Source organism: Poecile atricapillus, chromosome Z (assembly GCF_030490865.1).
Source record: "Poecile atricapillus isolate bPoeAtr1 chromosome Z, bPoeAtr1.hap1, whole genome shotgun sequence".
NCBI lineage: Eukaryota > Metazoa > Chordata > Aves > Passeriformes > Paridae > Poecile > Poecile atricapillus.
The window spans coordinates 72,712,596-72,740,246 of NC_081289.1; the positions used below are offsets into that span (position 1 = coordinate 72,712,596).

General features: G+C 49.1%; 1 protein-coding gene across 1 annotated transcript; it reads left to right on the forward strand.

Moving 5' to 3' along the window:
- Window positions 1-665: 665 nt before the first annotated feature.
- Window positions 666-27,376, forward strand: LOC131572606 (collagen alpha-1(I) chain-like). The gene is made up of 9 exons (XM_058825852.1): window positions 666-835; window positions 3,860-4,147; window positions 7,164-7,451; window positions 10,476-10,763; window positions 13,780-14,067; window positions 17,124-17,411; window positions 20,443-20,730; window positions 23,764-24,051; window positions 27,085-27,376. Exons 1-9 carry the CDS (start codon window positions 666-668, stop codon window positions 27,374-27,376), a joined length of 2,478 nt encoding a protein of 825 aa, XP_058681835.1.
- The last annotated feature ends 275 nt before the right edge of the window (window positions 27,377-27,651 follow it).

Sequence of the window (27,651 nt, forward strand, 5' to 3'; positions counted from 1 at the left end):
TATCCTTCTCATTTTCACAGCTTTCTCACAAGTATGTTTATGGGCTAGGAACTCATGGCGTATTATTTTATGGATGAGTTGTTGAAAGGCAAAGGTTTTTCTTCCTTGGTTTTTGCCATCATCTCTGGAAACAGAGGCTTTTATCTTCTCTCCCTGGGCGCAAAGGATTTGCATCACGCTCATCTCTTTCTCTCTGTAAAGTTTTGATGGGGTTACAGCTACTTTAACATTTGCTTGGCTTTATTACTGGATGTTTTGGTTCAGATTTACAGTCTTAGTACTTCATTCCCCCCCTACTCTCATGAATTAAAGGAGAAATTCTAGTCTATTATTGTTTATTTCTATGGTACTACTAAAAGAGTATTTTAGTCCTATTGGCCATTTTCTCATCCCTCTTTGATTTCAGGTTTGACTCATTCTTTTATTGACTTCAAGGTTTTTAGGTTGTTTTTTCCCATGCTGTCACTGTTCTTTTCTCTCCCGGGAGACAAGAACAAGGTCTGGAGGTCTCATCTGTCTATTTGAAAGGGTTCCATTTCTTATCTAGTGGCCACACCAGGCATGGTGCTGGATTTCAGGCCACTCTGGGCACCTCTCTGCCCTGGCAGGGGAAGCAGGCTCGGCCTGGAGCTGTCAAGCGCCACGGAGGACTCAGCGTCGGCAAGATGTCAGCAGCCGTGGCCAGGCCCAGCCTGGGGCCGGGCTCCTGCGGCCTCCATTCCTCGCCCGGGAGCCGCTGGCGTCCGGCCCGGCCTCCCCCAGGCCGCACAGGCCGTGGGCGAGCAGGGCCGGCCTCACCACAGCTCTGCTACCTCCTGGGTCCCGAAGCAAAAGGGTGAGCTCCCAGGCACGTGGATTTTACAGTGTTGCATTCCCAGGGGCAGACTGAATTTTTCAGTGCTGTTGTAAAATGTTGTCACTTCTCAAAACTGGCTAACTATTGGCTTCTTTCAGGCACAAAGGTAGTACCCAGCACCTTCTCACAAACAAATCATTTTTCCCCTGTGCTCCTTCCATCTTTCCCCAAATAACAAATAAATCAAACCACCACAGTCATCCACAGCCTTCCCCAGTGCCCTTGTCCTTCTCTGGACACGCTCCAGCCCCTCAATGACTTTCTGATCAGAGAGGCCCAGGACTGGACACAGCACTCCAGCTGCAGCCACGGCCCTGCCCAGCACAGGGGGACGCTCACTGCCCTGCTCCTGCCGCCCCACTATTGCTGGCACATGGCCAGCATGCCCCAGGCCTTCTTGGCCACCTGGGCCCAAGCTGGCTCACGTTCAGCTGCTCTTGAGCGGCACCCCTGGGTGCTTTGGGCCCAGGCAGCCGCCCAGGCACCACGTTCCGCATTTGACTTCAATGACCGCATCCGGAATTTGGAGATGCCTTTCCTGTTCTTAGCAACACAAGACAGCACAAAAAGAGACTTGCAGAGTCACCCCACATTGGAGGCTTCAAAGCAGCTTTCAAAGCTGCACTCCTCACCACAAAATGTATCCAACAGAAGCTTGCCGCTTCTGCCTTTAGCCTCAGAGCCACGCAGTTTGTTTCTTTGGCCACATCAAACAAGAGTCACCTCCCCCAGCTTCATGGACAAGACAATCAGCGCCCAGCAGCAGCTTAACAAAAGCCAAAAGACAGATGGGCCAACAGACTCTGTAAGAATGAAGAATTACTCCAGACAACCACAGAACACTTCCACTGGCAGTACACAGGGTTCCAAAAAGGGAAAGCAAACAAACCAGACCCTTTGAGGCCCAGAACTCCCACCTGTGCCCTTGGCCATGGCATTGGAGAAGCCAAGAGACAGAGCTGCACTGAGCCAAGCAGCCGCATGCTCACCCGCAGATGAGCACCAGCGCTTTGGTGCCTCAGCACGACAGCTCAAAGCCCAATCCCCACCTGTCTTGTGCTGCAGGGAATCGCTAGGTGCTGCCAGGACTCCAGCCCTCAGCACCCTCAGCCTCCAACAGCAAGCGCTGGCTGGCCAGAAACTTGCAGCTCTGTCCCGCACTAAAGACAGCTCCACCCAGAACTGGCACTTACTGTCTGGAATGGCTCCGGCTCTTCTGTGAGCAACGCTGGATGCTCCTGCTCCTCTTGCTCAGATTCCCCCTCTTTGGCTTCTTCTCCTGGAGCAGAGGGAGCCAGGGGGGAGACTGCTCTTGGTTCTGGGCTCTGTGGAAAGAGACAAGCACGAGGGACAGGCCATTACCTATCACTTCCAACTTTCTTGCTTTTCACATCTACAGCCAACCTGCTCTACTCAGCAGAAATCATCAGCTTGGACAGCAAAGGGATTCTAAGTCACTCCCTCAAATTGAAAAAGGGCTAATTCAAGCCTACTGCATATGGCTCTGAATTCCATATTCCTCCTTGGCTACTAGCAGCAAGCAACATTCCCTGGGCAAAACAAGGCTTGTAGTTCTCTAAAGCCCTGACACAGAAAAGGAGGAAAATAGCGCGCAATGCCTTTGCACTTCCTACTGGAGATCTGCAAAACTAAAAGTGTATGGGAATCTCATCCAGTGCTGGAAGAGTGCAACAAAGCTTGTGCAGAAGTAACTTTCTTTGCTGGAGCAAGGGAATAAGGAACCGGCCTTCTCCCCCTAGCAAAACAACAAACCAACAGATGAAAGTGTCACCTGCTCCAGTGTCTAATGTACTTGGAAGCAGGGAGGGCATCTTGGCCAGGGAAACGGCCCTTGTGGCGAGCACTGTCACATAGGGATTGATGGAAGTCTGCCTGATGCTCCCTCATCATCCTGCCTGTCTGACACCAGGCTAAAGCTCCCTCAGCACCTCCTCACTGGACTTGTCCTTGTAGTGGTTGACATTTGCTAATTTCACTTTTCTGGCTAATGTACTAAAGAACAACGTGGCTTTTAGTGCATGCCGCAATCACCAGGGAACTTACTCCATATATATATATATATATATATATATATATATATATATATATATTTATTTTAGTGAGTTATGGATTAGGAGTAGGTTAAAACAGGTTGAAAACTTAGCCAGAATAAAGAAACTTTATTAACAGGATTGCAAGTATAAGAAACCAGAATAAAATTCCTAGATACTTTTCCTCCCCCTACGCAACTTTTTCTTTCCCTAACTGACTACGCAGAGACAAAACTTGGGATGGTAAAGCAGAACTAATTATACACTAGTCTTATATGAGTTTTCGTAGGATGAGGAGGGGGGTTTTGCTTATGTTAGGGAGACTTTTTTAGAAAAAACCAGGTTGTTTGTGTTTTTTCATTATCAGGAATTGCAGGAGCCCTGGAAAAAATTCTGCTATCCTCATATCCTTCTCATTTTCACAGCTTTCTCACAAGTATGTTTATGGGCTAGGAACTCATGGCGTATTATTTTATGGATGAGTTGCTGAAAGGCAAAGGTTTTTCTTCCTTGGTTTTTGCCATCATCTCTGGAAACAGAGGCTTTTATCTTCTCTCCCTGGGCGCAAAGGATTTGCATCACGCTCATCTCTTTCTCTCTGTAAAGTTTTGATGGGGTTACAGCTACTTTAACATTTGCTTGGCTTTATTACTGGATGTTTTGGTTCAGATTTACAGTCTTAGTACTTCATTCCCCCCCTACTCTCATGAATTAAAGGAGAAATTCTAGTCTATTATTGTTTATTTCTATGGTACTACTAAAAGAGTATTTTAGTCCTATTGGCCATTTTCTCATCCCTCTTTGATTTCAGGTTTGACTCATTCTTTTATTGACTTCAAGGTTTTTAGGTTGTTTTTTCCCATGCTGTCACTGTTCTTTTCTCTCCCGGGAGACAAGAACAAGGTCTGGAGGTCTCATCTGTCTATTTGAAAGGGTTCCATTTCTTATCTAGTGGCCACACCAGGCATGGTGCTGGATTTCAGGCCACTCTGGGCACCTCTCTGCCCTGGCAGGGGAAGCAGGCTCGGCCTGGAGCTGTCAAGCGCCACGGAGGACTCAGCGTCGGCAAGATGTCAGCAGCCGTGGCCAGGCCCAGCCTGGGGCCGGGCTCCTGCGGCCTCCATTCCTCGCCCGGGAGCCGCTGGCGTCCGGCCCGGCCTCCCCCAGGCCGCACAGGCCGTGGGCGAGCAGGGCCGGCCTCACCACAGCTCTGCTACCTCCTGGGTCCCGAAGCAAAAGGGTGAGCTCCCAGGCACGTGGATTTTACAGTGTTGCATTCCCAGGGGCAGATTGAATTTTTCAGTGCTGTTGTAAAATGTTGTCACTTCTCAAAACTGGCTAACTATTGGCTTCTTTCAGGCACAAAGGTAGTACCCAGCACCTTCTCACAAACAAATCATTTTTCCCCTGTGCTCCTTCCATCTTTCCCCAAATAACAAATAAATCAAACCACCACAGTCATCCACAGCCTTCCCCAGTGCCCTTGTCCTTCTCTGGACACGCTCCAGCCCCTCAATGACTTTCTGATCAGAGAGGCCCAGGACTGGACACAGCACTCCAGCTGCAGCCACGGCCCTGCCCAGCACAGGGGGACGCTCACTGCCCTGCTCCTGCCGCCCCACTATTGCTGGCACATGGCCAGCATGCCCCAGGCCTTCTTGGCCACCTGGGCCCAAGCTGGCTCACGTTCAGCTGCTCTTGAGCGGCACCCCTGGGTGCTTTGGGCCCAGGCAGCCGCCCAGGCACCACGTTCCGCATTTGACTTCAATGACCGCATCCGGAATTTGGAGATGCCTTTCCTGTTCTTAGCAACACAAGACAGCACAAAAAGAGACTTGCAGAGTCACCCCACATTGGAGGCTTCAAAGCAGCTTTCAAAGCTGCACTCCTCACCACAAAATGTATCCAACAGAAGCTTGCCGCTTCTGCCTTTAGCCTCAGAGCCACGCAGTTTGTTTCTTTGGCCACATCAAACAAGAGTCACCTCCCCCAGCTTCATGGACAAGACAATCAGCGCCCAGCAGCAGCTTAACAAAAGCCAAAAGACAGATGGGCCAACAGACTCTGTAAGAATGAAGAATTACTCCAGACAACCGCAGAACACTTCCACTGGCAGTACACAGGGTTCCAAAAAGGGAAAGCAAACAAACCAGACCCTTTGAGGCCCAGAACTCCCACCTGTGCCCTTGGCCATGGCATTGGAGAAGCCAAGAGACAGAGCTGCACTGAGCCAAGCAGCCGCATGCTCACCCGCAGATGAGCACCAGCGCTTTGGTGCCTCAGCACGACAGCTCAAAGCCCAATCCCCACCTGTCTTGTGCTGCAGGGAATCGCTAGGTGCTGCCAGGACTCCAGCCCTCAGCACCCTCAGCCTCCAACAGCAAGCACTGGCTGGCCAGAAACTTGCAGCTCTGTCCCGCACTAAAGACAGCTCCACCCAGAACTGGCACTTACTGTCTGGAATGGCTCCGGCTCTTCTGTGAGCAACGCTGGATGCTCCTGCTCCTCTTGCTCAGATTCCCCCTCTTTGGCTTCTTCTCCTGGAGCAGAGGGAGCCAGGGGGGAGACTGCTCTTGGTTCTGGGCTCTGTGGAAAGAGACAAGCACGAGGGACAGGCCATTACCTATCACTTCCAACTTTCTTGCTTTTCACATCTACAGCCAACCTGCTCTACTCAGCAGAAATCATCAGCTTGGACAGCAAAGGGATTCTAAGTCACTCCCTCAAATTGAAAAAGGGCTAATTCAAGCCTACTGCATATGGCTCTGAATTCCATATTCCTCCTTGGCTACTAGCAGCAAGCAACATTCCCTGGGCAAAACAAGGCTTGTAGTTCTCTAAAGCCCTGACACAGAAAAGGAGGAAAATAGCGCGCAATGCCTTTGCACTTCCTACTGGAGATCTGCAAAACTAAAAGTGTATGGGAATCTCATCCAGTGCTGGAAGAGTGCAACAAAGCTTGTGCAGAAGTAACTTTCTTTGCTGGAGCAAGGGAATAAGGAACCGGCCTTCTCCCCCTAGCAAAACAACAAACCAACAGATGAAAGTGTCACCTGCTCCAGTGTCTAATGTACTTGGAAGCAGGGAGGGCATCTTGGCCAGGGAAACGGCCCTTGTGGCGAGCACTGTCACGTAGGGATTGATGGAAGTCTGCCTGATGCTCCCTCATCATCCTGCCTGTCTGACACCAGGCTAAAGCTCCCTCAGCACCTCCTCACTGGACTTGTCCTTGTAGTGGTTGACATTTGCTAATTTCACTTTTCTGGCTAATGTACTAAAGAACAACGTGGCTTTTAGTGCATGCCGCAATCACCAGGGAACTTACTCCATATATATATATATATATATATATATATATATATATTTATTTTAGTGAGTTATGGATTAGGAGTAGGTTAAAACAGGTTGAAAACTTAGCCAGAATAAAGAAACTTTATTAACAGGATTGCAAGTATAAGAAACCAGAATAAAATTCCTAGATACTTTTCCTCCCCCTACGCAACTTTTTCTTTCCCTAACTGACTACGCAGAGACAAAACTTGGGATGGTAAAGCAGAACTAATTATACACTAGTCTTATATGAGTTTTCGTAGGATGAGGAGGGGGGTTTTGCTTATGTTAGGGAGACTTTTTTAGAAAAAACCAGGTTGTTTGTGTTTTTTCATTATCAGGAATTGCAGGAGCCCTGGAAAAAATTCTGCTATCCTCATATCCTTCTCATTTTCACAGCTTTCTCACAAGTATGTTTATGGGCTAGGAACTCATGGCGTATTATTTTATGGATGAGTTGTTGAAAGGCAAAGGTTTTTCTTCCTTGGTTTTTGCCATCATCTCTGGAAACAGAGGCTTTTATCTTCTCTCCCTGGGCGCAAAGGATTTGCATCACGCTCATCTCTTTCTCTCTGTAAAGTTTTGATGGGGTTACAGCTACTTTAACATTTGCTTGGCTTTATTACTGGATGTTTTGGTTCAGATTTACAGTCTTAGTACTTCATTCCCCCCCTACTCTCATGAATTAAAGGAGAAATTCTAGTCTATTATTGTTTATTTCTATGGTACTACTAAAAGAGTATTTTAGTCCTATTGGCCATTTTCTCATCCCTCTTTGATTTCAGGTTTGACTCATTCTTTTATTGACTTCAAGGTTTTTAGGTTGTTTTTTCCCATGCTGTCACTGTTCTTTTCTCTCCCGGGAGACAAGAACAAGGTCTGGAGGTCTCATCTGTCTATTTGAAAGGGTTCCATTTCTTATCTAGTGGCCACACCAGGCATGGTGCTGGATTTCAGGCCACTCTGGGCACCTCTCTGCCCTGGCAGGGGAAGCAGGCTCGGCCTGGAGCTGTCAAGCGCCACGGAGGACTCAGCGTCGGCAAGATGTCAGCAGCCGTGGCCAGGCCCAGCCTGGGGCCGGGCTCCTGCGGCCTCCATTCCTCGCCCGGGAGCCGCTGGCGTCCGGCCCGGCCTCCCCCAGGCCGCACAGGCCGTGGGCGAGCAGGGCCGGCCTCACCACAGCTCTGCTACCTCCTGGGTCCCGAAGCAAAAGGGTGAGCTCCCAGGCACGTGGATTTTACAGTGTTGCATTCCCAGGGGCAGACTGAATTTTTCAGTGCTGTTGTAAAATGTTGTCACTTCTCAAAACTGGCTAACTATTGGCTTCTTTCAGGCACAAAGGTAGTACCCAGCACCTTCTCACAAACAAATCATTTTTCCCCTGTGCTCCTTCCATCTTTCCCCAAATAACAAATAAATCAAACCACCACAGTCATCCACAGCCTTCCCCAGTGCCCTTGTCCTTCTCTGGACACGCTCCAGCCCCTCAATGACTTTCTGATCAGAGAGGCCCAGGACTGGACACAGCACTCCAGCTGCAGCCACGGCCCTGCCCAGCACAGGGGGACGCTCACTGCCCTGCTCCTGCCGCCCCACTATTGCTGGCACATGGCCAGCATGCCCCAGGCCTTCTTGGCCACCTGGGCCCAAGCTGGCTCACGTTCAGCTGCTCTTGAGCGGCACCCCTGGGTGCTTTGGGCCCAGGCAGCCGCCCAGGCACCACGTTCCGCATTTGACTTCAATGACCGCATCCGGAATTTGGAGATGCCTTTCCTGTTCTTAGCAACACAAGACAGCACAAAAAGAGACTTGCAGAGTCACCCCACATTGGAGGCTTCAAAGCAGCTTTCAAAGCTGCACTCCTCACCACAAAATGTATCCAACAGAAGCTTGCCGCTTCTGCCTTTAGCCTCAGAGCCACGCAGTTTGTTTCTTTGGCCACATCAAACAAGAGTCACCTCCCCCAGCTTCATGGACAAGACAATCAGCGCCCAGCAGCAGCTTAACAAAAGCCAAAAGACAGATGGGCCAACAGACTCTGTAAGAATGAAGAATTACTCCAGACAACCACAGAACACTTCCACTGGCAGTACACAGGGTTCCAAAAAGGGAAAGCAAACAAACCAGACCCTTTGAGGCCCAGAACTCCCACCTGTGCCCTTGGCCATGGCATTGGAGAAGCCAAGAGACAGAGCTGCACTGAGCCAAGCAGCCGCATGCTCACCCGCAGATGAGCACCAGCGCTTTGGTGCCTCAGCACGACAGCTCAAAGCCCAATCCCCACCTGTCTTGTGCTGCAGGGAATCGCTAGGTGCTGCCAGGACTCCAGCCCTCAGCACCCTCAGCCTCCAACAGCAAGCGCTGGCTGGCCAGAAACTTGCAGCTCTGTCCCGCACTAAAGACAGCTCCACCCAGAACTGGCACTTACTGTCTGGAATGGCTCCGGCTCTTCTGTGAGCAACGCTGGATGCTCCTGCTCCTCTTGCTCAGATTCCCCCTCTTTGGCTTCTTCTCCTGGAGCAGAGGGAGCCAGGGGGGAGACTGCTCTTGGTTCTGGGCTCTGTGGAAAGAGACAAGCACGAGGGACAGGCCATTACCTATCACTTCCAACTTTCTTGCTTTTCACATCTACAGCCAACCTGCTCTACTCAGCAGAAATCATCAGCTTGGACAGCAAAGGGATTCTAAGTCACTCCCTCAAATTGAAAAAGGGCTAATTCAAGCCTACTGCATATGGCTCTGAATTCCATATTCCTCCTTGGCTACTAGCAGCAAGCAACATTCCCTGGGCAAAACAAGGCTTGTAGTTCTCTAAAGCCCTGACACAGAAAAGGAGGAAAATAGCGCGCAATGCCTTTGCACTTCCTACTGGAGATCTGCAAAACTAAAAGTGTATGGGAATCTCATCCAGTGCTGGAAGAGTGCAACAAAGCTTGTGCAGAAGTAACTTTCTTTGCTGGAGCAAGGGAATAAGGAACCGGCCTTCTCCCCCTAGCAAAACAACAAACCAACAGATGAAAGTGTCACCTGCTCCAGTGTCTAATGTACTTGGAAGCAGGGAGGGCATCTTGGCCAGGGAAACGGCCCTTGTGGCGAGCACTGTCACGTAGGGATTGATGGAAGTCTGCCTGATGCTCCCTCATCATCCTGCCTGTCTGACACCAGGCTAAAGCTCCCTCAGCACCTCCTCACTGGACTTGTCCTTGTAGTGGTTGACATTTGCTAATTTCACTTTTCTGGCTAATGTACTAAAGAACAACGTGGCTTTTAGTGCATGCCGCAATCACCAGGGAACTTACTCCATATATATATATATATATATATATATATATATATATATATATATTTATTTTAGTGAGTTATGGATTAGGAGTAGGTTAAAACAGGTTGAAAACTTAGCCAGAATAAAGAAACTTTATTAACAGGATTGCAAGTATAAGAAACCAGAATAAAATTCCTAGATACTTTTCCTCCCCCTACGCAACTTTTTCTTTCCCTAACTGACTACGCAGAGACAAAACTTGGGATGGTAAAGCAGAACTAATTATACACTAGTCTTATATGAGTTTTCGTAGGATGAGGAGGGGGGTTTTGCTTATGTTAGGGAGACTTTTTTAGAAAAAACCAGGTTGTTTGTGTTTTTTCATTATCAGGAATTGCAGGAGCCCTGGAAAAAATTCTGCTATCCTCATATCCTTCTCATTTTCACAGCTTTCTCACAAGTATGTTTATGGGCTAGGAACTCATGGCGTATTATTTTATGGATGAGTTGCTGAAAGGCAAAGGTTTTTCTTCCTTGGTTTTTGCCATCATCTCTGGAAACAGAGGCTTTTATCTTCTCTCCCTGGGCGCAAAGGATTTGCATCACGCTCATCTCTTTCTCTCTGTAAAGTTTTGATGGGGTTACAGCTACTTTAACATTTGCTTGGCTTTATTACTGGATGTTTTGGTTCAGATTTACAGTCTTAGTACTTCATTCCCCCCCTACTCTCATGAATTAAAGGAGAAATTCTAGTCTATTATTGTTTATTTCTATGGTACTACTAAAAGAGTATTTTAGTCCTATTGGCCATTTTCTCATCCCTCTTTGATTTCAGGTTTGACTCATTCTTTTATTGACTTCAAGGTTTTTAGGTTGTTTTTTCCCATGCTGTCACTGTTCTTTTCTCTCCCGGGAGACAAGAACAAGGTCTGGAGGTCTCATCTGTCTATTTGAAAGGGTTCCATTTCTTATCTAGTGGCCACACCAGGCATGGTGCTGGATTTCAGGCCACTCTGGGCACCTCTCTGCCCTGGCAGGGGAAGCAGGCTCGGCCTGGAGCTGTCAAGCGCCACGGAGGACTCAGCGTCGGCAAGATGTCAGCAGCCGTGGCCAGGCCCAGCCTGGGGCCGGGCTCCTGCGGCCTCCATTCCTCGCCCGGGAGCCGCTGGCGTCCGGCCCGGCCTCCCCCAGGCCGCACAGGCCGTGGGCGAGCAGGGCCGGCCTCACCACAGCTCTGCTACCTCCTGGGTCCCGAAGCAAAAGGGTGAGCTCCCAGGCACGTGGATTTTACAGTGTTGCATTCCCAGGGGCAGATTGAATTTTTCAGTGCTGTTGTAAAATGTTGTCACTTCTCAAAACTGGCTAACTATTGGCTTCTTTCAGGCACAAAGGTAGTACCCAGCACCTTCTCACAAACAAATCATTTTTCCCCTGTGCTCCTTCCATCTTTCCCCAAATAACAAATAAATCAAACCACCACAGTCATCCACAGCCTTCCCCAGTGCCCTTGTCCTTCTCTGGACACGCTCCAGCCCCTCAATGACTTTCTGATCAGAGAGGCCCAGGACTGGACACAGCACTCCAGCTGCAGCCACGGCCCTGCCCAGCACAGGGGGACGCTCACTGCCCTGCTCCTGCCGCCCCACTATTGCTGGCACATGGCCAGCATGCCCCAGGCCTTCTTGGCCACCTGGGCCCAAGCTGGCTCACGTTCAGCTGCTCTTGAGCGGCACCCCTGGGTGCTTTGGGCCCAGGCAGCCGCCCAGGCACCACGTTCCGCATTTGACTTCAATGACCGCATCCGGAATTTGGAGATGCCTTTCCTGTTCTTAGCAACACAAGACAGCACAAAAAGAGACTTGCAGAGTCACCCCACATTGGAGGCTTCAAAGCAGCTTTCAAAGCTGCACTCCTCACCACAAAATGTATCCAACAGAAGCTTGCCGCTTCTGCCTTTAGCCTCAGAGCCACGCAGTTTGTTTCTTTGGCCACATCAAACAAGAGTCACCTCCCCCAGCTTCATGGACAAGACAATCAGCGCCCAGCAGCAGCTTAACAAAAGCCAAAAGACAGATGGGCCAACAGACTCTGTAAGAATGAAGAATTACTCCAGACAACCGCAGAACACTTCCACTGGCAGTACACAGGGTTCCAAAAAGGGAAAGCAAACAAACCAGACCCTTTGAGGCCCAGAACTCCCACCTGTGCCCTTGGCCATGGCATTGGAGAAGCCAAGAGACAGAGCTGCACTGAGCCAAGCAGCCGCATGCTCACCCGCAGATGAGCACCAGCGCTTTGGTGCCTCAGCACGACAGCTCAAAGCCCAATCCCCACCTGTCTTGTGCTGCAGGGAATCGCTAGGTGCTGCCAGGACTCCAGCCCTCAGCACCCTCAGCCTCCAACAGCAAGCACTGGCTGGCCAGAAACTTGCAGCTCTGTCCCGCACTAAAGACAGCTCCACCCAGAACTGGCACTTACTGTCTGGAATGGCTCCGGCTCTTCTGTGAGCAACGCTGGATGCTCCTGCTCCTCTTGCTCAGATTCCCCCTCTTTGGCTTCTTCTCCTGGAGCAGAGGGAGCCAGGGGGGAGACTGCTCTTGGTTCTGGGCTCTGTGGAAAGAGACAAGCACGAGGGACAGGCCATTACCTATCACTTCCAACTTTCTTGCTTTTCACATCTACAGCCAACCTGCTCTACTCAGCAGAAATCATCAGCTTGGACAGCAAAGGGATTCTAAGTCACTCCCTCAAATTGAAAAAGGGCTAATTCAAGCCTACTGCATATGGCTCTGAATTCCATATTCCTCCTTGGCTACTAGCAGCAAGCAACATTCCCTGGGCAAAACAAGGCTTGTAGTTCTCTAAAGCCCTGACACAGAAAAGGAGGAAAATAGCGCGCAATGCCTTTGCACTTCCTACTGGAGATCTGCAAAACTAAAAGTGTATGGGAATCTCATCCAGTGCTGGAAGAGTGCAACAAAGCTTGTGCAGAAGTAACTTTCTTTGCTGGAGCAAGGGAATAAGGAACCGGCCTTCTCCCCCTAGCAAAACAACAAACCAACAGATGAAAGTGTCACCTGCTCCAGTGTCTAATGTACTTGGAAGCAGGGAGGGCATCTTGGCCAGGGAAACGGCCCTTGTGGCGAGCACTGTCACGTAGGGATTGATGGAAGTCTGCCTGATGCTCCCTCATCATCCTGCCTGTCTGACACCAGGCTAAAGCTCCCTCAGCACCTCCTCACTGGACTTGTCCTTGTAGTGGTTGACATTTGCTAATTTCACTTTTCTGGCTAATGTACTAAAGAACAACATGGCTTTTAGTGCATGCCGCAATCACCAGGGAACTTACTCCATATATATATATATATATATATATATATATATATATTTATTTTAGTGAGTTATGGATTAGGAGTAGGTTAAAACAGGTTGAAAACTTAGCCAGAATAAAGAAACTTTATTAACAGGATTGCAAGTATAAGAAACCAGAATAAAATTCCTAGATACTTTTCCTCCCCCTACGCAACTTTTTCTTTCCCTAACTGACTACGCAGAGACAAAACTTGGGATGGTAAAGCAGAACTAATTATACACTAGTCTTATATGAGTTTTCGTAGGATGAGGAGGGGGGTTTTGCTTATGTTAGGGAGACTTTTTTAGAAAAAACCAGGTTGTTTGTGTTTTTTCATTATCAGGAATTGCAGGAGCCCTGGAAAAAATTCTGCTATCCTCATATCCTTCTCATTTTCACAGCTTTCTCACAAGTATGTTTATGGGCTAGGAACTCATGGCGTATTATTTTATGGATGAGTTGTTGAAAGGCAAAGGTTTTTCTTCCTTGGTTTTTGCCATCATCTCTGGAAACAGAGGCTTTTATCTTCTCTCCCTGGGCGCAAAGGATTTGCATCACGCTCATCTCTTTCTCTCTGTAAAGTTTTGATGGGGTTACAGCTACTTTAACATTTGCTTGGCTTTATTACTGGATGTTTTGGTTCAGATTTACAGTCTTAGTACTTCATTCCCCCCCTACTCTCATGAATTAAAGGAGAAATTCTAGTCTATTATTGTTTATTTCTATGGTACTACTAAAAGAGTATTTTAGTCCTATTGGCCATTTTCTCATCCCTCTTTGATTTCAGGTTTGACTCATTCTTTTATTGACTTCAAGGTTTTTAGGTTGTTTTTTCCCATGCTGTCACTGTTCTTTTCTCTCCCGGGAGACAAGAACAAGGTCTGGAGGTCTCATCTGTCTATTTGAAAGGGTTCCATTTCTTATCTAGTGGCCACACCAGGCATGGTGCTGGATTTCAGGCCACTCTGGGCACCTCTCTGCCCTGGCAGGGGAAGCAGGCTCGGCCTGGAGCTGTCAAGCGCCACGGAGGACTCAGCGTCGGCAAGATGTCAGCAGCCGTGGCCAGGCCCAGCCTGGGGCCGGGCTCCTGCGGCCTCCATTCCTCGCCCGGGAGCCGCTGGCGTCCGGCCCGGCCTCCCCCAGGCCGCACAGGCCGTGGGCGAGCAGGGCCGGCCTCACCACAGCTCTGCTACCTCCTGGGTCCCGAAGCAAAAGGGTGAGCTCCCAGGCACGTGGATTTTACAGTGTTGCATTCCCAGGGGCAGATTGAATTTTTCAGTGCTGTTGTAAAATGTTGTCACTTCTCAAAACTGGCTAACTATTGGCTTCTTTCAGGCACAAAGGTAGTACCCAGCACCTTCTCACAAACAAATCATTTTTCCCCTGTGCTCCTTCCATCTTTCCCCAAATAACAAATAAATCAAACCACCACAGTCATCCACAGCCTTCCCCAGTGCCCTTGTCCTTCTCTGGACACGCTCCAGCCCCTCAATGACTTTCTGATCAGAGAGGCCCAGGACTGGACACAGCACTCCAGCTGCAGCCACGGCCCTGCCCAGCACAGGGGGACGCTCACTGCCCTGCTCCTGCCGCCCCACTATTGCTGGCACATGGCCAGCATGCCCCAGGCCTTCTTGGCCACCTGGGCCCAAGCTGGCTCACGTTCAGCTGCTCTTGAGCGGCACCCCTGGGTGCTTTGGGCCCAGGCAGCCGCCCAGGCACCACGTTCCGCATTTGACTTCAATGACCGCATCCGGAATTTGGATATGCCTTTCCTGTTCTTAGCAACACAAGACAGCACAAAAAGAGACTTGCAGAGTCACCCCACATTGGAGGCTTCAAAGCAGCTTTCAAAGCTGCACTCCTCACCACAAAATGTATCCAACAGAAGCTTGCCGCTTCTGCCTTTAGCCTCAGAGCCACGCAGTTTGTTTCTTTGGCCACATCAAACAAGAGTCACCTCCCCCAGCTTCATGGACAAGACAATCAGCGCCCAGCAGCAGCTTAACAAAAGCCAAAAGACAGATGGGCCAACAGACTCTGTAAGAATGAAGAATTACTCCAGACAACCACAGAACACTTCCACTGGCAGTACACAGGGTTCCAAAAAGGGAAAGCAAACAAACCAGACCCTTTGAGGCCCAGAACTCCCACCTGTGCCCTTGGCCATGGCATTGGAGAAGCCAAGAGACAGAGCTGCACTGAGCCAAGCAGCCGCATGCTCACCCGCAGATGAGCACCAGCGCTTTGGTGCCTCAGCACGACAGCTCAAAGCCCAATCCCCACCTGTCTTGTGCTGCAGGGAATCGCTAGGTGCTGCCAGGACTCCAGCCCTCAGCACCCTCAGCCTCCAACAGCAAGCGCTGGCTGGCCAGAAACTTGCAGCTCTGTCCCGCACTAAAGACAGCTCCACCCAGAACTGGCACTTACTGTCTGGAATGGCTCCGGCTCTTCTGTGAGCAACGCTGGATGCTCCTGCTCCTCTTGCTCAGATTCCCCCTCTTTGGCTTCTTCTCCTGGAGCAGAGGGAGCCAGGGGGGAGACTGCTCTTGGTTCTGGGCTCTGTGGAAAGAGACAAGCACGAGGGACAGGCCATTACCTATCACTTCCAACTTTCTTGCTTTTCACATCTACAGCCAACCTGCTCTACTCAGCAGAAATCATCAGCTTGGACAGCAAAGGGATTCTAAGTCACTCCCTCAAATTGAAAAAGGGCTAATTCAAGCCTACTGCATATGGCTCTGAATTCCATATTCCTCCTTGGCTACTAGCAGCAAGCAACATTCCCTGGGCAAAACAAGGCTTGTAGTTCTCTAAAGCCCTGACACAGAAAAGGAGGAAAATAGCGCGCAATGCCTTTGCACTTCCTACTGGAGATCTGCAAAACTAAAAGTGTATGGGAATCTCATCCAGTGCTGGAAGAGTGCAACAAAGCTTGTGCAGAAGTAACTTTCTTTGCTGGAGCAAGGGAATAAGGAACCGGCCTTCTCCCCCTAGCAAAACAACAAACCAACAGATGAAAGTGTCACCTGCTCCAGTGTCTAATGTACTTGGAAGCAGGGAGGGCATCTTGGCCAGGGAAACGGCCCTTGTGGCGAGCACTGTCACGTAGGGATTGATGGAAGTCTGCCTGATGCTCCCTCATCATCCTGCCTGTCTGACACCAGGCTAAAGCTCCCTCAGCACCTCCTCACTGGACTTGTCCTTGTAGTGGTTGACATTTGCTAATTTCACTTTTCTGGCTAATGTACTAAAGAACAACGTGGCTTTTAGTGCATGCCGCAATCACCAGGGAACTTACTCCATATATATATATATATATATATATATATATATATATATATATATATATATATATATATATATATATATATATATATTTATTTTAGTGAGTTATGGATTAGGAGTAGGTTAAAACAGGTTGAAAACTTAGCCAGAATAAAGAAACTTTATTAACAGGATTGCAAGTATAAGAAACCAGAATAAAATTCCTAGATACTTTTCCTCCCCCTACGCAACTTTTTCTTTCCCTAACTGACTACGCAGAGACAAAACTTGGGATGGTAAAGCAGAACTAATTATACACTAGTCTTATATGAGTTTTCGTAGGATGAGGAGGGGGGTTTTGCTTATGTTAGGGAGACTTTTTTAGAAAAAACCAGGTTGTTTGTGTTTTTTCATTATCAGGAATTGCAGGAGCCCTGGAAAAAATTCTGCTATCCTCATATCCTTCTCATTTTCACAGCTTTCTCACAAGTATGTTTATGGGCTAGGAACTCATGGCGTATTATTTTATGGATGAGTTGTTGAAAGGCAAAGGTTTTTCTTCCTTGGTTTTTGCCATCATCTCTGGAAACAGAGGCTTTTATCTTCTCTCCCTGGGCGCAAAGGATTTGCATCACGCTCATCTCTTTCTCTCTGTAAAGTTTTGATGGGGTTACAGCTACTTTAACATTTGCTTGGCTTTATTACTGGATGTTTTGGTTCAGATTTACAGTCTTAGTACTTCATTCCCCCCCTACTCTCATGAATTAAAGGAGAAATTCTAGTCTATTATTGTTTATTTCTATGGTACTACTAAAAGAGTATTTTAGTCCTATTGGCCATTTTCTCATCCCTCTTTGATTTCAGGTTTGACTCATTCTTTTATTGACTTCAAGGTTTTTAGGTTGTTTTTTCCCATGCTGTCACTGTTCTTTTCTCTCCCGGGAAACAAGAACAAGGTCTGGAGGTCTCATCTGTCTATTTGAAAGGGTTCCATTTCTTATCTAGTGGCCACACCAGGCATGGTGCTGGATTTCAGGCCACTCTGGGCACCTCTCTGCCCTGGCAGGGGAAGCAGGCTCGGCCTGGAGCTGTCAAGCGCCACGGAGGACTCAGCGTCGGCAAGATGTCAGCAGCCGTGGCCAGGCCCAGCCTGGGGCCGGGCTCCTGCGGCCTCCATTCCTCGCCCGGGAGCCGCTGGCGTCCGGCCCGGCCTCCCCCAGGCCGCACAGGCCGTGGGCGAGCAGGGCCGGCCTCACCACAGCTCTGCTACCTCCTGGGTCCCGAAGCAAAAGGGTGAGCTCCCAGGCACGTGGATTTTACAGTGTTGCATTCCCAGGGGCAGATTGAATTTTTCAGTGCTGTTGTAAAATGTTGTCACTTCTCAAAACTGGCTAACTATTGGCTTCTTTCAGGCACAAAGGTAGTACCCAGCACCTTCTCACAAACAAATCATTTTTCCCCTGTGCTCCTTCCATCTTTCCCCAAATAACAAATAAATCAAACCACCACAGTCATCCACAGCCTTCCCCAGTGCCCTTGTCCTTCTCTGGACACGCTCCAGCCCCTCAATGACTTTCTGATCAGAGAGGCCCAGGACTGGACACAGCACTCCAGCTGCAGCCACGGCCCTGCCCAGCACAGGGGGACGCTCACTGCCCTGCTCCTGCCGCCCCACTATTGCTGGCACATGGCCAGCATGCCCCAGGCCTTCTTGGCCACCTGGGCCCAAGCTGGCTCACGTTCAGCTGCTCTTGAGCGGCACCCCTGGGTGCTTTGGGCCCAGGCAGCCGCCCAGGCACCACGTTCCGCATTTGACTTCAATGACCGCATCCGGAATTTGGAGATGCCTTTCCTGTTCTTAGCAACACAAGACAGCACAAAAAGAGACTTGCAGAGTCACCCCACATTGGAGGCTTCAAAGCAGCTTTCAAAGCTGCACTCCTCACCACAAAATGTATCCAACAGAAGCTTGCCGCTTCTGCCTTTAGCCTCAGAGCCACGCAGTTTGTTTCTTTGGCCACATCAAACAAGAGTCACCTCCCCCAGCTTCATGGACAAGACAATCAGCGCCCAGCAGCAGCTTAACAAAAGCCAAAAGACAGATGGGCCAACAGACTCTGTAAGAATGAAGAATTACTCCAGACAACCACAGAACACTTCCACTGGCAGTACACAGGGTTCCAAAAAGGGAAAGCAAACAAACCAGACCCTTTGAGGCCCAGAACTCCCACCTGTGCCCTTGGCCATGGCATTGGAGAAGCCAAGAGACAGAGCTGCACTGAGCCAAGCAGCCGCATGCTCACCCGCAGATGAGCACCAGCGCTTTGGTGCCTCAGCACGACAGCTCAAAGCCCAATCCCCACCTGTCTTGTGCTGCAGGGAATCGCTAGGTGCTGCCAGGACTCCAGCCCTCAGCACCCTCAGCCTCCAACAGCAAGCGCTGGCTGGCCAGAAACTTGCAGCTCTGTCCCGCACTAAAGACAGCTCCACCCAGAACTGGCACTTACTGTCTGGAATGGCTCCGGCTCTTCTGTGAGCAACGCTGGACGCTCCTGCTCCTCTTGCTCAGATTCCCCCTCTTTGGCTTCTTCTCCTGGAGCAGAGGGAGCCAGGGGGGAGACTGCTCTTGGTTCTGGGCTCTGTGGAAAGAGACAAGCACGAGGGACAGGCCATTACCTATCACTTCCAACTTTCTTGCTTTTCACATCTACAGCCAACCTGCTCTACTCAGCAGAAATCATCAGCTTGGACAGCAAAGGGATTCTAAGTCACTCCCTCAAATTGAAAAAGGGCTAATTCAAGCCTACTGCATATGGCTCTGAATTCCATATTCCTCCTTGGCTACTAGCAGCAAGCAACATTCCCTGGGCAAAACAAGGCTTGTAGTTCTCTAAAGCCCTGACACAGAAAAGGAGGAAATAGCGCGCAATGCCTTTGCACTTCCTACTGGAGATCTGCAAAACTAAAAGTGTATGGGAATCTCATCCAGTGCTGGAAGAGTGCAACAAAGCTTGTGCAGAAGTAACTTTCTTTGCTGGAGCAAGGGAATAAGGAACCGGCCTTCTCCCCCTAGCAAAACAACAAACCAACAGATGAAAGTGTCACCTGCTCCAGTGTCTAATGTACTTGGAAGCAGGGAGGGCATCTTGGCCAGGGAAACGGCCCTTGTGGCGAGCACTGTCACGTAGGGATTGATGGAAGTCTGCCTGATGCTCCCTCATCATCCTGCCTGTCTGACACCAGGCTAAAGCTCCCTCAGCACCTCCTCACTGGACTTGTCCTTGTAGTGGTTGACATTTGCTAATTTCACTTTTCTGGCTAATGTACTAAAGAACGACATGGCTTTTAGTGCATGCCGCAATCACCAGGGAACTTACTCCATATATATATATATATATATTTATAGATTTATATATTTATTTATTTATTTATTTATTTTAGTGAGTTATGGATTAGGAGTAGGTTAAAACAGGTTGAAAACTTAGCCAGAATAAAGAAACTTTATTAACAGGATTGCAAGTATAAGAAACCAGAATAAAATTCCTAGATACTTTTCCTCCCCCTACGCAACTTTTTCTTTCCCTAACTGACTACGCAGAGACAAAACTTGGGATGGTAAAGCAGAACTAATTATACACTAGTCTTATATGAGTTTTCGTAGGATGAGGAGGGGGGTTTTGCTTATGTTAGGGAGACTTTTTTAGAAAAAACCAGGTTGTTTGTGTTTTTTCATTATCAGGAATTGCAGGAGCCCTGGAAAAAATTCTGCTATCCTCATATCCTTCTCATTTTCACAGCTTTCTCACAAGTATGTTTATGGGCTAGGAACTCATGGCGTATTATTTTATGGATGAGTTGTTGAAAGGCAAAGGTTTTTCTTCCTTGGTTTTTGCCATCATCTCTGGAAACAGAGGCTTTTATCTTCTCTCCCTGGGCGCAAAGGATTTGCATCACGCTCATCTCTTTCTCTCTGTAAAGTTTTGATGGGGTTACAGCTACTTTAACATTTGCTTGGCTTTATTACTGGATGTTTTGGTTCAGATTTACAGTCTTAGTACTTCATTCCCCCCCTACTCTCATGAATTAAAGGAGAAATTCTAGTCTATTATTGTTTATTTCTATGGTACTACTAAAAGAGTATTTTAGTCCTATTGGCCATTTTCTCATCCCTCTTTGATTTCAGGTTTGACTCATTCTTTTATTGACTTCAAGGTTTTTAGGTTGTTTTTTCCCATGCTGTCACTGTTCTTTTCTCTCCCGGGAAACAAGAACAAGGTCTGGAGGTCTCATCTGTCTATTTGAAAGGGTTCCATTTCTTATCTAGTGGCCACACCAGGCATGGTGCTGGATTTCAGGCCACTCTGGGCACCTCTCTGCCCTGGCAGGGGAAGCAGGCTCGGCCTGGAGCTGTCAAGCGCCACGGAGGACTCAGCGTCGGCAAGATGTCAGCAGCCGTGGCCAGGCCCAGCCTGGGGCCGGGCTCCTGCGGCCTCCATTCCTCGCCCGGGAGCCGCTGGCGTCCGGCCCGGCCTCCCCCAGGCCGCACAGGCCGTGGGCGAGCAGGGCCGGCCTCACCACAGCTCTGCTACCTCCTGGGTCCCGAAGCAAAAGGGTGAGCTCCCAGGCACGTGGATTTTACAGTGTTGCATTCCCAGGGGCAGATTGAATTTTTCAGTGCTGTTGTAAAATGTTGTCACTTCTCAAAACTGGCTAACTATTGGCTTCTTTCAGGCACAAAGGTAGTACCCAGCACCTTCTCACAAACAAATCATTTTTCCCCTGTGCTCCTTCCATCTTTCCCCAAATAACAAATAAATCAAACCACCACAGTCATCCACAGCCTTCCCCAGTGCCCTTGTCCTTCTCTGGACACGCTCCAGCCCCTCAATGACTTTCTGATCAGAGAGGCCCAGGACTGGACACAGCACTCCAGCTGCAGCCACGGCCCTGCCCAGCACAGGGGGACGCTCACTGCCCTGCTCCTGCCGCCCCACTATTGCTGGCACATGGCCAGCATGCCCCAGGCCTTCTTGGCCACCTGGGCCCAAGCTGGCTCACGTTCAGCTGCTCTTGAGCGGCACCCCTGGGTGCTTTGGGCCCAGGCAGCCGCCCAGGCACCACGTTCCGCATTTGACTTCAATGACCGCATCCGGAATTTGGAGATGCCTTTCCTGTTCTTAGCAACACAAGACAGCACAAAAAGAGACTTGCAGAGTCACCCCACATTGGAGGCTTCAAAGCAGCTTTCAAAGCTGCACTCCTCACCACAAAATGTATCCAACAGAAGCTTGCCGCTTCTGCCTTTAGCCTCAGAGCCACGCAGTTTGTTTCTTTGGCCACATCAAACAAGAGTCACCTCCCCCAGCTTCATGGACAAGACAATCAGCGCCCAGCAGCAGCTTAACAAAAGCCAAAAGACAGATGGGCCAACAGACTCTGTAAGAATGAAGAATTACTCCAGACAACCACAGAACACTTCCACTGGCAGTACACAGGGTTCCAAAAAGGGAAAGCAAACAAACCAGACCCTTTGAGGCCCAGAACTCCCACCTGTGCCCTTGGCCATGGCATTGGAGAAGCCAAGAGACAGAGCTGCACTGAGCCAAGCAGCCGCATGCTCACCCGCAGATGAGCACCAGCGCTTTGGTGCCTCAGCACGACAGCTCAAAGCCCAATCCCCACCTGTCTTGTGCTGCAGGGAATCGCTAGGTGCTGCCAGGACTCCAGCCCTCAGCACCCTCAGCCTCCAACAGCAAGCGCTGGCTGGCCAGAAACTTGCAGCTCTGTCCCGCACTAAAGACAGCTCCACCCAGAACTGGCACTTACTGTCTGGAATGGCTCCGGCTCTTCTGTGAGCAACGCTGGACGCTCCTGCTCCTCTTGCTCAGATTCCCCCTCTTTGGCTTCTTCTCCTGGAGCAGAGGGAGCCAGGGGGGAGACTGCTCTTGGTTCTGGGCTCTGTGGAAAGAGACAAGCACGAGGGACAGGCCATTACCTATCACTTCCAACTTTCTTGCTTTTCACATCTACAGCCAACCTGCTCTACTCAGCAGAAATCATCAGCTTGGACAGCAAAGGGATTCTAAGTCACTCCCTCAAATTGAAAAAGGGCTAATTCAAGCCTACTGCATATGGCTCTGAATTCCATATTCCTCCTTGGCTACTAGCAGCAAGCAACATTCCCTGGGCAAAACAAGGCTTGTAGTTCTCTAAAGCCCTGACACAGAAAAGGAGGAAATAGCGCGCAATGCCTTTGCACTTCCTACTGGAGATCTGCAAAACTAAAAGTGTATGGGAATCTCATCCAGTGCTGGAAGAGTGCAACAAAGCTTGTGCAGAAGTAACTTTCTTTGCTGGAGCAAGGGAATAAGGAACCGGCCTTCTCCCCCTAGCAAAACAACAAACCAACAGATGAAAGTGTCACCTGCTCCAGTGTCTAATGTACTTGGAAGCAGGGAGGGCATCTTGGCCAGGGAAACGGCCCTTGTGGCGAGCACTGTCACGTAGGGATTGATGGAAGTCTGCCTGATGCTCCCTCATCATCCTGCCTGTCTGACACCAGGCTAAAGCTCCCTCAGCACCTCCTCACTGGACTTGTCCTTGTAGTGGTTGACATTTGCTAATTTCACTTTTCTGGCTAATGTACTAAAGAACGACATGGCTTTTAGTGCATGCCGCAATCACCAGGGAACTTACTCCATATATATATATATATATATTTTTATAGATTTATATATTTATTTATTTATTTATTTATTTTAGTGAGTTATGGATTAGGAGTAGGTTAAAACAGGTTGAAAACTTAGCCAGAATAAAGAAACTTTATTAACAGGATTGCAAGTATAAGAAACCAGAATAAAATTCCTAGATACTTTTCCTCCCCCTACGCAACTTTTTCTTTCCCTAACTGACTACGCAGAGACAAAACTTGGGATGGTAAAGCAGAACTAATTATACACTAGTCTTATATGAGTTTTCGTAGGATGAGGAGGGGGGTTTTGCTTATGTTAGGGAGACTTTTTTAGAAAAAACCAGGTTGTTTGTGTTTTTTCATTATCAGGAATTGCAGGAGCCCTGGAAAAAATTCTGCTATCCTCATATCCTTCTCATTTTCACAGCTTTCTCACAAGTATGTTTATGGGCTAGGAACTCATGGCGTATTATTTTATGGATGAGTTGTTGAAAGGCAAAGGTTTTTCTTCCTTGGTTTTTGCCATCATCTCTGGAAACAGAGGCTTTTATCTTCTCTCCCTGGGCGCAAAGGATTTGCATCACGCTCATCTCTTTCTCTCTGTAAAGTTTTGATGGGGTTACAGCTACTTTAACATTTGCTTGGCTTTATTACTGGATGTTTTGGTTCAGATTTACAGTCTTAGTACTTCATTCCCCCCCTACTCTCATGAATTAAAGGAGAAATTCTAGTCTATTATTGTTTATTTCTATGGTACTACTAAAAGAGTATTTTAGTCCTATTGGCCATTTTCTCATCCCTCTTTGATTTCAGGTTTGACTCATTCTTTTATTGACTTCAAGGTTTTTAGGTTGTTTTTTCCCATGCTGTCACTGTTCTTTTCTCTCCCGGGAAACAAGAACAAGGTCTGGAGGTCTCATCTGTCTATTTGAAAGGGTTCCATTTCTTATCTAGTGGCCACACCAGGCATGGTGCTGGATTTCAGGCCACTCTGGGCACCTCTCTGCCCTGGCAGGGGAAGCAGGCTCGGCCTGGAGCTGTCAAGCGCCACGGAGGACTCAGCGTCGGCAAGATGTCAGCAGCCGTGGCCAGGCCCAGCCTGGGGCCGGGCTCCTGCGGCCTCCATTCCTCGCCCGGGAGCCGCTGGCGTCCGGCCCGGCCTCCCCCAGGCCGCACAGGCCGTGGGCGAGCAGGGCCGGCCTCACCACAGCTCTGCTACCTCCTGGGTCCCGAAGCAAAAGGGTGAGCTCCCAGGCACGTGGATTTTACAGTGTTGCATTCCCAGGGGCAGATTGAATTTTTCAGTGCTGTTGTAAAATGTTGTCACTTCTCAAAACTGGCTAACTATTGGCTTCTTTCAGGCACAAAGGTAGTACCCAGCACCTTCTCACAAACAAATCATTTTTCCCCTGTGCTCCTTCCATCTTTCCCCAAATAACAAATAAATCAAACCACCACAGTCATCCACAGCCTTCCCCAGTGCCCTTGTCCTTCTCTGGACACGCTCCAGCCCCTCAATGACTTTCTGATCAGAGAGGCCCAGGACTGGACACAGCACTCCAGCTGCAGCCACGGCCCTGCCCAGCACAGGGGGACGCTCACTGCCCTGCTCCTGCCGCCCCACTATTGCTGGCACATGGCCAGCATGCCCCAGGCCTTCTTGGCCACCTGGGCCCAAGCTGGCTCACGTTCAGCTGCTCTTGAGCGGCACCCCTGGGTGCTTTGGGCCCAGGCAGCCGCCCAGGCACCACGTTCCGCATTTGACTTCAATGACCGCATCCGGAATTTGGAGATACCTTTCCTGTTCTTAGCAACACAAGACAGCACAAAAAGAGACTTGCAGAGTCACCCCACATTGGAGGCTTCAAAGCAGCTTTCAAAGCTGCACTCCTCACCACAAAATGTATCCAACAGAAGCTTGCCGCTTCTGCCTTTAGCCTCAGAGCCACGCAGTTTGTTTCTTTGGCCACATCAAACAAGAGTCACCTCCCCCAGCTTCATGGACAAGACAATCAGCGCCCAGCAGCAGCTTAACAAAAGCCAAAAGACAGATGGGCCAACAGACTCTGTAAGAATGAAGAATTACTCCAGACAACCGCAGAACACTTCCACTGGCAGTACACAGGGTTCCAAAAAGGGAAAGCAAACAAACCAGACCCTTTGAGGCCCAGAACTCCCACCTGTGCCCTTGGCCATGGCATTGGAGAAGCCAAGAGACAGAGCTGCACTGAGCCAAGCAGCCGCATGCTCACCCGCAGATGAGCACCAGCGCTTTGGTGCCTCAGCACGACAGCTCAAAGCCCAATCCCCACCTGTCTTGTGCTGCAGGGAATCGCTAGGTGCTGCCAGGACTCCAGCCCTCAGCACCCTCAGCCTCCAACAGCAAGCGCTGGCTGGCCAGAAACTTGCAGCTCTGTCCCGCACTAAAGACAGCTCCACCCAGAACTGGCACTTACTGTCTGGAATGGCTCCGGCTCTTCTGTGAGCAACGCTGGACGCTCCTGCTCCTCTTGCTCAGATTCCCCCTCTTTGGCTTCTTCTCCTGGAGCAGAGGGAGCCAGGGGGGAGACTGCTCTTGGTTCTGGGCTCTGTGGAAAGAGACAAGCACGAGGGACAGGCCATTACCTATCACTTCCAACTTTCTTGCTTTTCACATCTACAGCCAACCTGCTCTACTCAGCAGAAATCATCAGCTTGGACAGCAAAGGGATTCTAAGTCACTCCCTCAAATTGAAAAAGGGCTAATTCAAGCCTACTGCATATGGCTCTGAATTCCATATTCCTCCTTGGCTACTAGCAGCAAGCAACATTCCCTGGGCAAAACAAGGCTTGTAGTTCTCTAAAGCCCTGACACAGAAAAGGAGGAAATAGCACGCAATGCCTTTGCACTTCCTACTGGAGATCTGCAAAACTAAAAGTGTATGGGAATCTCATCCAGTGCTGGAAGAGTGCAACAAAGCTTGTGCAGAAGTAACTTTCTTTGCTGGAGCAAGGGAATAAGGAACCGGCCTTCTCCCCCTAGCAAAACAACAAACCAACAGATGAAAGTGTCACCTGCTCCAGTGTCTAATGTACTTGGAAGCAGGGAGGGCATCTTGGCCAGGGAAACGGCCCTTGTGGCGAGCACTGTCACGTAGGGATTGATGGAAGTCTGCCTGATGCTCCCTCATCATCCTGCCTGTCTGACACCAGGCTAAAGCTCCCTCAGCACCTCCTCACTGGACTTGTCCTTGTAGTGGTTGACATTTGCTAATTTCACTTTTCTGGCTAATGTACTAAAGAACGACATGGCTTTTAGTGCATGCCGCAATCACCAGGGAACTTACTCCATATATATATATATATATATTTTTATAGATTTATATATTTATTTATTTATTTATTTATTTTAGTGAGTTATGGATTAGGAGTAGGTTAAAACAGGTTGAAAACTTAGCCAGAATAAAGAAACTTTATTAACAGGATTGCAAGTATAAGAAACCAGAATAAAATTCCTAGATACTTTTCCTCCCCCTACGCAACTTTTTCTTTCCCTAACTGACTACGCAGAGACAAAACTTGGGATGGTAAAGCAGAACTAATTATACACTAGTCTTATATGAGTTTTCGTAGGATGAGGAGGGGGGTTTTGCTTATGTTAGGGAGACTTTTTTAGAAAAAACCAGGTTGTTTGTGTTTTTTCATTATCAGGAATTGCAGGAGCCCTGGAAAAAATTCTGCTATCCTCATATCCTTCTCATTTTCACAGCTTTCTCACAAGTATGTTTATGGGCTAGGAACTCATGGCGTATTATTTTATGGATGAGTTGTTGAAAGGCAAAGGTTTTTCTTCCTTGGTTTTTGCCATCATCTCTGGAAACAGAGGCTTTTATCTTCTCTCCCTGGGCGCAAAGGATTTGCATCACGCTCATCTCTTTCTCTCTGTAAAGTTTTGATGGGGTTACAGCTACTTTAACATTTGCTTGGCTTTATTACTGGATGTTTTGGTTCAGATTTACAGTCTTAGTACTTCATTCCCCCCCTACTCTCATGAATTAAAGGAGAAATTCTAGTCTATTATTGTTTATTTCTATGGTACTACTAAAAGAGTATTTTAGTCCTATTGGCCATTTTCTCATCCCTCTTTGATTTCAGGTTTGACTCATTCTTTTATTGACTTCAAGGTTTTTAGGTTGTTTTTTCCCATGCTGTCACTGTTCTTTTCTCTCCCGGGAAACAAGAACAAGGTCTGGAGGTCTCATCTGTCTATTTGAAAGGGTTCCATTTCTTATCTAGTGGCCACACCAGGCATGGTGCTGGATTTCAGGCCACTCTGGGCACCTCTCTGCCCTGGCAGGGGAAGCAGGCTCGGCCTGGAGCTGTCAAGCGCCACGGAGGACTCAGCGTCGGCAAGATGTCAGCAGCCGTGGCCAGGCCCAGCCTGGGGCCGGGCTCCTGCGGCCTCCATTCCTCGCCTGGGAGCCGCTGGCGTCCGGCCCGGCCTCCCCCAGGCCGCACAGGCCGTGGGCGAGCAGGGCCGGCCTCACCACAGCTCTGCTACCTCCTGGGTCCCGAAGCAAAAGGGTGAGCTCCCAGGCACGTGGATTTTACAGTGTTGCATTCCCAGGGGCAGATTGAATTTTTCAGTGCTGTTGTAAAATGTTGTCACTTCTCAAAACTGGCTAACTATTGGCTTCTTTCAGGCACAAAGGTAGTACCCAGCACCTTCTCACAAACAAATCATTTTTCCCCTGTGCTCCTTCCATCTTTCCCCAAATAACAAATAAATCAAACCACCACAGTCATCCACAGCCTTCCCCAGTGCCCTTGTCCTTCTCTGGACACGCTCCAGCCCCTCAATGA